The sequence below is a fragment of the Panthera pardus genome, unplaced genomic scaffold (genome assembly GCF_024362965.1).
Source record: "Panthera pardus isolate Hobbes unplaced genomic scaffold, ASM2436296v1 HiC_scaffold_333, whole genome shotgun sequence".
NCBI classification, from domain to species: domain Eukaryota; kingdom Metazoa; phylum Chordata; class Mammalia; order Carnivora; family Felidae; genus Panthera; species Panthera pardus.
The window spans coordinates 887,251-899,699 of record NW_026526914.1 but is presented as its reverse complement, the minus strand read 5'-3'; the positions used below and the strand labels follow the sequence as shown (position 1 = coordinate 899,699).

At 52.9% G+C, this 12,449-nt stretch overlaps 1 protein-coding gene across 1 annotated transcript; it reads right to left on the bottom strand.

The window, feature by feature from the left end:
• Positions 1-1,452: 1,452 nt before the first annotated feature.
• On the bottom strand, positions 1,453-3,988 carry LOC128774568 (testis-specific Y-encoded protein 3-like; the record flags this gene model as incomplete). Its single annotated transcript, XM_053893634.1, has 6 exons — positions 3,806-3,988; positions 2,849-3,007; positions 2,079-2,156; positions 1,823-1,934; positions 1,585-1,730; positions 1,453-1,491 (listed from the first exon to the last, which is right to left on the bottom strand). Coding segments are annotated over exons 1-6 (717 nt in total), but the record flags the coding sequence as incomplete, so codon positions are not given.
• Between the last annotated feature and the right edge of the window lie 8,461 nt (positions 3,989-12,449).

Sequence of the window (12,449 nt, the reverse complement as noted above, 5' to 3'; positions counted from 1 at the left end):
TGGGCTGTTTTCTCTGCAGTGTGTATGTTGTCCCTGTCAACTCTGCCTGAAGCAGAACTTCATCGGTCTTACCCACCCACTCTGCCTCTGGTCCCTCGGTTCCTTCCCCTGGACGCCAATCTTACAACCTGCTCACAATCCCTCAAATATGTGTGGCTGGTCCTGAGATCCTGACCTTGTCCACAAGACAGTCTGCATTGGTAGACGTCTGAAAACCAGAGGGTAATCAACCCTGGGAATTCCTCCCTGTGTGGCGGTTCAGTCAACATGACTGAGGGTGTCCCCATGCGGGATTCTGGGGGCACCATCATGGACATGCCCAATCCCTGAATATTGGACATCCCTGGCCTGTGCTGGCCTCTCCGTTTCCTTGAATTTCCTCATTTTCACAGGAAACCTATGAACCTGGGCACTGGCCTTTCTCTCAGGTTTGTGCCCTGGCCTCCCTCACTCAAGTCCCCATTGCTTCAATCTTACTGACCTCACATGCAATCCCAATGTGTGACCCATCCCTACGGACAATGTCCTACGTCCCGCCCTTCCTTGGAACTCCAATGTGCAGGCACAGAACACTTACACCTCTGGACAGCCGCATGTATACATGGACACGCCCCAGAGCGAACCTGAGAGGAAGACACACACAAACACTTCATGCTGTTTATCTCCCATTCTATATTTCTTCAAATGTATTGGACCCCCGCCCTGCGCCACGTGTCACCACCACCCTTGTCCTTATTTCATGGCCAGGAGAATCTTGTGGACCATCGGTGAGCATCGGAAGGGTTTCCACTGGGGTCGATGAAGTGCGACGCTCCTTCATACTCTTCTCAAGATCGTGCATATCCCTGGGATATATGGGTACACACAGACAGACAGACAGACAGACACACACACATACACACACACACACACACACACACGCACACGCACACGCACACACACACACACACACACACACACAGGACAGGTGAGAGTCTTATCTTGGCCCTGAGTAAGGTTGCTTGAATGTTTCCAAACGGAAAGTAGGATGGGAGGGTGTGATAAGCTGTGCCAAAGCTGACAAGGGGATCCAGAAGCCAGACAACATGTGGGATGGTGGTAGGAGGCCTGAGGGTGGGGTTCATGGTCCGGGAATGACAGTTGTCACCGTGCTATGTGATGAGCCAGCTTTGGTTGTCCCGCTTTGCTCATTCTTTTTGTCTAGCCCCCTTCCCACCTTCAGGCTCCCCAAAGGGGCAAAGCCTCTTTGACACGTTACTTCTTAAGACTCCCTGTCTCAGGCTGATGCCCTTTTGACCTGGGGTCACCTCCTGTGCCGCTGTGAGTCTCGGTGCCTCCATGCAGAAGAGAATTGTGCCCTGGACCCCATGACACACATTTCCGTGCCCACACCCTTGGCTGCTCACCTCTTTCCCTCTCAGTTCTCTCTCCTGGGGCCTCCTTCATCTTGAAATACGGCAGGGGGTTGGGCCAAAGATCCTCTATGATTATCTGGTAGGGGAGACAGGCCAGGCCTCAGGTAGCTATCCCACGCAGTGGGGGAACCCATGAAAATCACCTCCCTTCCTTGTTACAGGGCCCCACCTCAGCAATCCTGCTAGAGGCGGCAAAGCTGTGGTCAGAGAACCAGTTGAAGAAGTTGAGGCTGCTGTTGTCATGCCTGCGTCTGTAGGCCTCCTGTCTGTACCTTGGGTACCACTGGATGGGACTGGAATGAGACGCCCTATACCCTGCAGGAAGACGAGTATGTGAGAAGGCGCCAGAGAACTAATCACATTCAACCCTGCACCCACTGCCGCCCATGCAGTCAGTGGACACTTACCATCAAGGCCTAGGACATACTCCTTCGTAACGACTTCATTCTGGAAGTAGGAGTTCTTGCCAAAAAACAGCAGGATCTTCCGGCATTCCCTGGGAAACTTGTGTTCCTCCACCTGCCGTGGTACAGTGGGGCAGAAATGTGAAATCTTGTTCCAGGAGACCCGCCCTCCCCTGAGGAAGGAACACATCACTTCTCCCCACCACCTCCCCTCCCCACACAGCCAGCCACCCACACCACCTCCCACTCCCAGGCCGACCTTCAAATTGGTCATGTGGCGAAGCATGCTTTCATCGGGCTTACTAATCAGGGCTGACATCTGAGGGTGGTTCACAAACTGCCGCAGGTCAAAGAGCCTTCAGGTGCTGGGCGTGAGAGAGCTCGAACCAGAGAACCAGTGTGGACAGCATCCAGGCGTCCTCCCCCCGGGACTGGCGTCCTCCCCCAGGCTCTCAAGCCCTCCCCACAGGCTGCGTCCAGGCCCACGGGGTCTCAGGATCGCGCAGGGCTCTGCTAGACACGCACAGGAGGCTGTGCATGCCCAGACGCCCGCAACCACGCCTAGCTTTGTGTGCTCGTGAGGACACTGAGGACGCTTACTTCCACACAGCCAGACAGCACACATCCGGTCTCGCGCCGACCAGTGGGCATTCACATCGCCTTCCCCGCAGCAAGATGCTTAGCGGGACCCAGAAACGTGCCCCCACGCGGCTTTGTGTGGGAAGAAGCCCTCGGTCATTTCCCCGACCTGGCCTGGACCTCCACCGCCACTCCCCACTCTCCCAGCGCTGTTTCCGTGCCAGGTGCGACGTAAAGCACACATGCCTCCCCCACCCCGGCACTGCCCTCCTCCCACACTCATTGCAGAGCCAGGACCACCGGATGGGATCACGTTTGCACGTTCCCGGCCACTGGAGCGTGGCTTAGCTCCAGTCCCTGTCCTGGGTTCCTCTAAATGGCACCTCCCTTTCCTTCCTCTTGCGCAAGCCCAGCCCCCTGTGGACCCTCCACCAGCAGCAGGAAGGATACAGCCTTGGCCCAGAAACCACGGATGCCCTGGATAAGGGCACCTCTCTGCTGCAGATGTCGCTGCCGCCTCTGCCACATCCTGAGTTTGAGTCGAGCGTGCTCCCGGCTGGCTTGTTTATTCACTGGCTGTAGCTCTATCTGAAGGGCCTCCAGAGCCTCCAGAGCCTCCAGTGGGGAAGGGCAAGGACGGAGGCCTGACTCTACCTGCTCCTTCTTAGCCTGCTTCACCTGCAGCTCCTGGGCTTCTTCCACCCATCGGCCTTCCTGCTCACTCGGCTTCTGTTCCTCCTCCACCCGCTCCTCCTTGTCGTCCTTGCCCTCCACCTCCTCCTCGCCCTGCTGCTGCTCCTCCAGCGCTTCCTTCTCCTGCTCCTCTTCCTCCTCGGTTTGCAATTCTGCTCTCCCTTTAATGGCTCGCACGCCTTCCCTTCCTCCTCCTGCTCCTCCTCCTGGTCCCCTTCCCCTGCCACTGCCGCCGCCAATGCCTCCACCGCCACCGCCGCGGCCGGCGCCGTGGCCGCCGCCGCGCCCGCTTCTATACCCTGCTGCTCCTGCTCCTCCCCTTTCATTTCCGCCAACTCCTCCTCCTTCCGCTCTTCCTCCTTCTGCTTGGGCTTCTGCTGCTCCTCCTCCTTCTAATCTTTTACTCCTGCTGCCTCTCCCCCTCTTCCTCCTCCTCCTCCTCCTCCTTCTGCTCTTCTGGTCCTGCTGCTCCCCCTCGCCCTTCAGGTCCTCCTCCTCGTGAACTTGGACCTTCTCCTTCCCCGGCTCCTGCTCCTCGTCCTCCTCCCCCTTCTTCCTCTGCTCATGCCCCTCTTCCCCAGGCGCGTCCTCTTCCGCGGCCGCCACCTCAACCTCCTCCTCCGCCAGGCCCCACAGCGCCTCCACCGCCACTATGTCATGCACCAGCGGCACCGATATCTCGCTGGGGCCGCCCACCTGCCTCTCGGGTCGGGCCTGGCCTTCCTGCACAGGCTGTTCGCTTGTGGCCTGCGAGCCTTCGGCCTGCGGCACCTCCGGCCCTGCCGGAGACCCAGTGTCCCCACGGGCCCTCGTCTCTCGACCGCCCCGTTCCCGGTCGAAGGCGGCATGGGGGCTCCGGGCATCCCCAGTGTTTCGGAAACACGAGTCGCGCAACATGCGGCCCCGGCCCGAGACACCAACTGTGGCTCCTACCGACGACGAAGCGGGAGGTGAAAGCACGGCCCCCCTCCCCAGACCCAGTGAGTAGAGCCCTGAGGGCAATGGCTGGCAACTCGCTCCCCCTTCCTCCCAGAGCCCAAAGGTCGAGGGGGCGCATGCGCATGCGCATGCGCATGGTGCTGTACCCAGGATGCCTCGGCGGTGGCTATCGCTATGCCGATGCTGCCTCGGAGGCCTTTGTGGTGAGAGGTGTGCGCCTGCGGCTTTGAGGCTGAGGGAGCTCCAAGCCACGCCCAGGCCGCTTCACTGCCTTCAGGACCAATCATAGGGACGGTGGCGTGCGTGGCTTCGGCGGTCCCGCCCCTAGGTCACCCGGAAACTGGGGCGCGTCTGTTGCATAGGCAGGAAGGCTCTGGGCCCCGTGCAGTGCAACTCCTCCGGGGGGCTTGCAGCCGGCCCTCTGTGCGCTCTGGGTGCCCTGTTTGGCTTCTGGCCATGCGAAAGCGACCTTTGCATTCCACGCTGCGCTGGGCACGCGGCTATCTACACACACGGGTAAAGGGGGACCTCCCCGCTTTGCCCATTTACACCGCCACCTTTGTTCATTGTGCCCCTAGTCCGACAAATCCACTCAGCGGATCACCTTGGCTGTCCGGGAGACGCATGTCAGCTGTGCGCCTGCTGTCTGTGCACCCCGGTTTTCCATCTGCTCAGCCTCCTTTGCATACTCTCTACGTCCATCCTTGCTCCCAGAAGACATGTATGTCATGACAGCAGTCTAGCAGTGCACCGGCTAGGGAAGGTCGGTGACCAGAGGTGTGTGACGTGGAGAGGACGCCACACTAGGGGAGGCTGCGTATCATGCGCGCCGCTCTTGCCGTTTGTCCCCGTTGCCTGGAAAGTGACACACTGGCAAGCACACACCCCCCTCTCATGATGGGCTGCCCATTGCTCCCGTGTGTGGCAGTGCACAGGAAAGACCCGTGACCGTGGGCCCTGGGATTCCTGGAGCTTGTGTCTGTCCCACAGACAGCGGTCCCCTTCCTCCCACAATGCTTGGCCATCTTCTCACAGGGACCCTCCCCAGGCCTTCGTTGGCCGTATGTCTGTTCATCCTGGTCCCATTTCCTTTACCACTCACTTAGGCGGCAGGCTGCCATGAGCGTGGGCGCTGGCTCAAAACACTGTCCCCCTGTGCCACAGGCAGCGTGATTTCAAGGGTCTCCGAGAGGTATCGGGGGGTTGGGGGATGCAGTGTTGGGACCCAAGTGAGGGACACGCCCCAGGGTCTACATGAAGCCACATGACCACTTTGGGGAAGCAATAAGCTGCAGACGGTGTGCAGTGAGGGCGATGATGTGGTCTCCCTCCCTGTCAGGGCAGTGGTGATGTGGACTCCCTGCCGGTCTATGTCAGACAGCATAAGCTACACACACACACACCACACAGAGCCACTGCAGGATTGGAGGCTCGAGATGCATTGCCTGGCCAGGCACCACACTCATGCATTGCCTTTTCCCTTTGGTGGAATGCAGTGTTCCCCTACCTCTTTATGGGACCAGGAGGCTGCCAGGCAGGCGGGGGATTCTAGGATTTCCAAATTCGTGTGCCGGGCCCTCTGGCCAACATGTTGCTTCCGTGACACAGAAGAGGTTCCTCCAGACTCGCTGGGCTATGTCAGGATACGAACGGGGTACAGAAATGCTCCAGGGTGGCTGTGATATATGAGGCAGCACACCACCGCTTCAGGTGACAGCAATGCATAGAAACGCAGGTGGATGGGGGGAGGCTGAACAGGTGGTAGGGGGCTGAGAGGGGGTGGCCAGTGTGACCGACAGAGAGGCAAACTCTTACCCAGAAAGGGAGAGGAACAGGTCCAGTGGTGAGCCCTCAAGCTGCCCTCAGCAGAGGACGTAGCGGGTGGGCAAGACAGGAAAGCAGGCCCAGACCCTGGTGCACCTGACCTATGCAACTCACTCCCTCCAGAGAAATGGGGCCTGTCAAACTCCCACGCATCGCCGGGAGACCCCGTGGCAGGAACGTGGGAACAAATCTGGGTCCCAGGTGCAGGGACTGTCTGGGACAAGCAGGCAATGCCTTTCAGTTTGAACAACACCTACCACAGTATTGGGGTCCCGGGGCCGGGCCCCAACTTCGCAAGGGACTCTAGACCAGCCAGGCCTGTCTCTGCAGGGTCATCCAGGAGGATGTTCACCGAGACACATACCCTGGCTGGGACCACAAGGCCTTGCGATGATCCCCTAGGCCGCTCCAGGAGCAGGGCCAGACTTACTAATGCTCTCTGCTGCCTCCCTCCACTAACGCCCACTTCCTTGCAGGGAACTTTGGTCCTCCTCCACTGCGCCATGGGTGGCCCAACCCCAACTTGCCCCTGGCCAAGGCAACACAGGACGAGCGGACCCAGGCAAAGTCCGGGCTTTCCTCCCGTCATGAAAGGTGATCAGCTAGCTCCGTGTCGATCCCAGGCGCGAAGGGATTGCACTCGCTGCACTTTGGCACGGGAGCCCCCCCTTACTCACCAAGTCAGGAAAGCCCCCAGTCTCTTTCCTTCGCTTGCCAACGGCCTACACACACTCACTCAGGCACAAAGATGCACGGCCACGCGGCACGTGGACACAGACACGTGCACGCTGCCAGCACAAACGCTAGGTCTCAGGCAAAAGTACTCACAGGCGCCAGCCACAATACATTCACAGACACACTCTAGTGGACCTGTGCACTCACTCATGCCCTCTGCCACATCCCACTCACGAGGCTAGCTCCTCCTCACGACTCACACTTGCTTTCCCCCCTCACACAGAACGTGCATTTGTCCTGGGGCCCAACCTGGCTGAAAACTAGGGCAGATTCAGGACCTCCATTGGGTCACGGAAGCTTGCATTGAGATGCCAAGGAAAGAGAGCCACAACTGATACCAACCTTCCAGTACCAATGGCACCGGAACATGGCATGTGGAGAAACACCAGCTACGACTAGGTTCCCTGGCTCCTCGGCTCCTGCCCTTTCTTCAGACCCTCTCAACACTGGGCAGTCCCTTGGGTTTCAGTACCTCCCAGCTGGCTGCAACCTACAGGGCAAGGGCCAAGGGACTGACCTTTCTCAGTTCACATGTATACCCAGCTTGTGTGGGCTGCCTGGAGGCAGTCACGGCTTAGGAGGTCTGGATGTGCTCTGACCCCTGGTACTTGTGCGTTCCTTTGTGTGTTCCCCTGCAGCCCTGTGCCATCAGCAGCCTACTCCGTCCATATGGACACGCACAGCTCACGGAAACCCAGATGCACTGATACTGTGCAAGGACAGCACAGAGACAGAGAAAGAGAGATGGAGGTGCGGGAGGGAGGAAGCGTTCCCTCAAGAAAATGATCACAGGGACTCAGAGACAGACAGAGGCCAGAGGGACATGGAAGGAGGCCGAAGAAGGAGAGTAAGTCGCCACTAGAGACAGCCACAGAGGGGGAGTGTGTGTGTGTGTGCCCGTGCCCGTGCGTGTGCGTGTGAGTGCGTATGAATGAGTGAAATTGTCTGGGACTGAGACAGGGGTGTTGCCACGATTCCTGGACTCTCGAACGCCCTCTTCCAGCAGAATGGAGGCCCGGTATTGTCAGGAATCTCAGCGTTTTCCGGAACAGGACTCCCTTGCTTTGGGGCCCTAGCCCATCCTCAGGCTAGGGCCATAGAGCAGAAGGAGTGGGAACTTGAGGCATGAGGCTCCAGACTAGGCCCAGCAGGTGGAGTGTCAAGGCCCAAGGTTTTTAAATGCCTGCTGCCTCCTTCTGGAGCCCACCAGCATTTGGGAAGCACGCCCACGGCCCCGTGGCCCTTCGGACACTGAAGTGGCTGTGGCTGTGGCTGTGGCTGTGGCTGTGGCTGCGGTGGAGGTGGGGGAGAGGCAGAGGCAGAGGCAGTGAACTTTTTGACCATGGGTCCTTGGGGTGAAGGCGCTCCAGGCCAGACCCAGACAGTTGGCTGCTGTTCAGGAACAATCAGCTGGAGGGCAGTGGGCGTGGCTCCAGCATTTGAGCCCCTGCCTCCCCTCCCAGGTCTGGAGCAGGTTCTCTGCCTCCCCCTCCAGGGTGACCTCCCTGTTTGGTACATGCCCTTTTCCGCTTTGTCACCGACCACAACTTTCCTGTGGGATGTCTCATATCGGAGAACTGGTGCTACAGATCTCACCTCTTTGGGGAGGAGCCCGGATGGCAGACAGCATGGAAGCTTCTTAAGTGTCTCGCGTGCATGAGATACAGCCAGACCAACACTAAACCATCCTACCCACCCAGGAAACTGACTGGAGGATTAGCACAGCAATCTGCATATCCTGAACCACCGAATTCAGCAGGTACGTGGCATGCAGAAGTGAACTTGGAGAGCGAGGAGGCATGGGAAGGGAGGTGCTTTTGTGCGCGGAGAGGCGAAGGAGACTGGGCAGGTGGAAATTTTACTAACTTTCTTTAATACTCTTCTACATTATTCTTTCCTTTTGTGTCTATATTCACAGATTCTATTTTACTCCCATCTTCTCCTTTTAGTCTACTTCAGTGTATTGGTTTTTCAAATTCTCACAACATTTCCCTTTTTAATATTTTTTATTAGTATTTTCTAAATTTTTCTCCACTCCCACGTTTTTTTCTCTCCTGTGTCAAAACCACTTTCAACACCCAGGTGAAACATGCCTAGAATCTAGCATCATTCATTCCATTATTCACATGTGTGTTTTTAAGTTTTTACTTTTAACATTTTATAATTTGAATATTTCATTGAATTTTCTACCTCATGAGTTCCTTTTCTCCATTCAAAATGACAAAGGGAAGGAATTCACCCAGAAAGAAAGAGCCTGAAGAAACGAGAGCCAGGGATTCAACCAACACAGACACAAGCAAGATGTCTGAAGCAGCATTTAGAAGCACGATTATGAGAATACTAGCTGCAGTCCAATGTAGATTAGAGTCCCTTTGTGCAGAGAAAAAATGCAGTAAAAACTGGCCAGAATGAAATTAAAAATGATATAACTGAGCTGCAATGACGGATGGATGCAGCGGTGTCAAGGATGGATGAGACAGAACAGAGAATCAGCGATTCAGAGGACCAACTTATGGAGACTATGGAAGCAGCAAAATCGAGGGAGATTAAGGAAAAGAGCACAATTGAAGAATTGGAGAAATCAGTGACTCATGCAGAACGAAAAACAACATCAGAATCATAGGGGTCCCGAAGAGGAAGAGAGAGAAAAAGGGGTAGAAAGGTTATGTGAGCAAATCATAGTGGGAAATTTTGCTAACCTGGGGAAAGACACACCATCAAAATCCAGGAAGCACCGAGGACCCCATCAGATTCAACAAAAACTGACCCTCAGCAAGGCATATCATATTCAAACTCACAAAGTACTCAGGCAAAGAGAATCATCAAGGCAGCAAGGGAAACAAGTCCCTAAACTACAAGAGAAGACAGATCAGGTTTGCAGCAGACCTATCCAGAGAAACTTGGCAGGCCTGAAAGGAGTGGTAGGATACGTTCAAAGTGCTGAATTAGAAACATCCACAGTGAAGAATTCTTTATGCAGCAAGGCCATCATTCAAAATAGAAACAGAGGAAAAAGGTTCCCAGATACACAAAATTTAAAGGAGTTTGTGACCGCTAAATCACACCTGCATGCAATTTTAAGGGGGGACACTCAGAGGGAAATTGATATCTATCTATCTATCTATCTATCTATCTATCTATCTATCTATCTAACTATCTATCTATCTATCTTTATAATTATATTTATATATACAAATAGATATAGAATTATATATATAGATGTATATAGACATATACATATCGATATAGATATAGATATATAGATACAGTTAATACAATACATATACATATACATACATACACATACACATACACATATACATACACATACACATATACATATAGATGGAGATGGAGACGTAGATACAGATATAAAGATATATAGATATGTTTTCCTCCAACTCTTCAAACAAGATAATGGCCATAAAATCGTGTCTTTCAGTACTACTTTAAACGTCAGTGGACTGAATGCTCCAATCAAAAAACATAGGGGAACAGAATGGATGAGAAAACAAGTTCCATCGATATGCTGTTTACCAGAGACCCACTTTAAATGTGAAAACAACTTCAGAGTGAAAGGAAGGGGATGGAGAATCATCTGTCATGCTACCCGTCAACAAAACAAAGCCAAAGTAGCCATTCTTCTATCAGACAATCTAGACTTTAATTTAAGACTGTGTCAAGTGATACACAAGGGCATGATGTCATAATTCAGGGGTCTATCCACCAAGAAGACCTAGCAAATGGATACATTTATGTGGCGTATTTGAGAGCAACCAAATATACAAACCAATTAAACGCAAACATAAGGAACCTCATTCTTAGTAATGCCATCATAGGAGGAGACTTCTATGCACTCACTCACTGCAATAGACAGATCATGTAAACGAAAAATCAACAAGGAAACGGGGGCTTTGAATGACACACTGGACAAGATGGGCTTCACAGATATGTTCAGAACATTTCATAATAAAGCAGCAGAATATACATTCTTCTCCGGTGCTCACGGAATATTCTCCTCTATAGATCATATGCTGGGGAAAACAGTCATCCCTAAGGAAGTTCAAAGAGATCGAGGTCACACCGTGCATATTTTCAGACCACAACACTAAGAGACTCGAAATCAACTACAAGAAACAATTTGGAAAGGTAACAAATACTGGGAGACTGAAGAACATCCTACTAAAGATTGAACGGGCTAAGCAAGGGTTGAAAGAGAATATAAAAAGTATACGGAAGTCAATGAAAATGTATATGGAAGTCAGTGATAACACCACAACCCAAAACCTCTGGGACGCACCAGGGTCGGTTATAAGAGGACCTATCTAGCAAGTCAGGTCTTGCTAAAGAAGAAAGAAAGATCTCAGAGACACAACCTCACCTTACGCCTTAAGAGGCTGTAAAAAGAACACCATACGAAACCCAAAACATTCAGGAGACAGAAAATAACAATGATTAACGGAAATTAATGCTATTGAAACCAAAAATCAAACAAAACAAAAACAAAAACAACCTCAAACAAACAAACAAAGAAACAAACCAAAATAGGAGAACAGATCAATGAGCCCAGAAGCTGCTTCTTTGAAGGAATTACCAAAATTGATAAGCCAGTCATCAGTTTGATGAAAAGGAAAAAGGAAAGGGCCCAAATAAAGAAACGCAAGAATGAAAGAGGAGACATCACAACCAACACAGCAGAAAGGCAAACAATAAGAAGAGAATATTAGGAGCCATTATTTGCCAATACAATGGGCAATCTGGAAGAAATGGACAAATTCCTAGAAATGTATACACTACCAAAGCTGAAAGAGGAAGAAAAGGAAAATTTGAACAGACCCATCGCCAGTAAAGAAATCAAATTAGTAATCAAAAACCTGCCGGAGGAAGAAGACTGCAGGGCCAGATGGCTTTCCAGGGGAGTGCCAGCAAACATTTAAGGAAGAGTTAACACTTATTCTCTTGAAGCTGTTCTCACAATAGAAATGGAAGGAAAACTTCCAAACTCTTTCTATGAAGCCAGCGTTACCTTGATTCCAAAACCGGAAAGAGACCCCACTGAAAAGGAGAACTATAGGCCAATTTCCCTGATGCACATGGATGCAAAACTCCTCAACAAGGTATTAGACACTCGGATCCAACAATACATGAAAATGTTATTCACCACGACCCAGTGGGATTTGTACCTGGGACGCAGGGCTGGTTCAACATCTGCAAAACAATTAACGTGATTCCTCACATCAATAAAAGAAAGGACGAGAACCACAGGATCCTCTCAATCGATGCAGACAGAGTGATGGACAAAATACAGCATCCTTTCCTGGTAAAACCCCTCAAGAAAGTAGGGATAGAAGGAGCACACATCGAGATCATAAAGCCATGTATGAACGACCCAACGTGAATATCATCTCAAGGAGCAAAAGCTCTCAGCTCAAGTCACGAACGAGACAGGAATGTCCACCGCCTCCACTGTTATTCAACACAGTATTGGAAGTCTTAGCCTCGGGCCTCTTCATCCTTCTGCTCCCCCTCTGCAGCTACTGCTCTTCCAGCCCTGGCTCTACCTTTCCTCCTCCTCCTCTTCTTCCCTCTGCTCACGTCCTCCTCAATTTCCTCCCCAGCTACTACTGCTCTTCGACTCGTGCTCCTCCTCTTGCTCGTCCTGGACTTCCTCCTCCTCCACTTCTTCCCTCGCCTGCACCCGATCATTCACTCGTCTTCCTCCTCCTGTAACTCCTCCCAGTCCTCTTCCTCCATCTGATCCTCCTCGTCCTTCACCTCTTCCTCCTCCTCCTCCAACTCTTCCTCCTAGGACTCTTCCTCCTTCTCCAGGTCCTCTCCTGCTACTGCCCTTCCTGCCCTA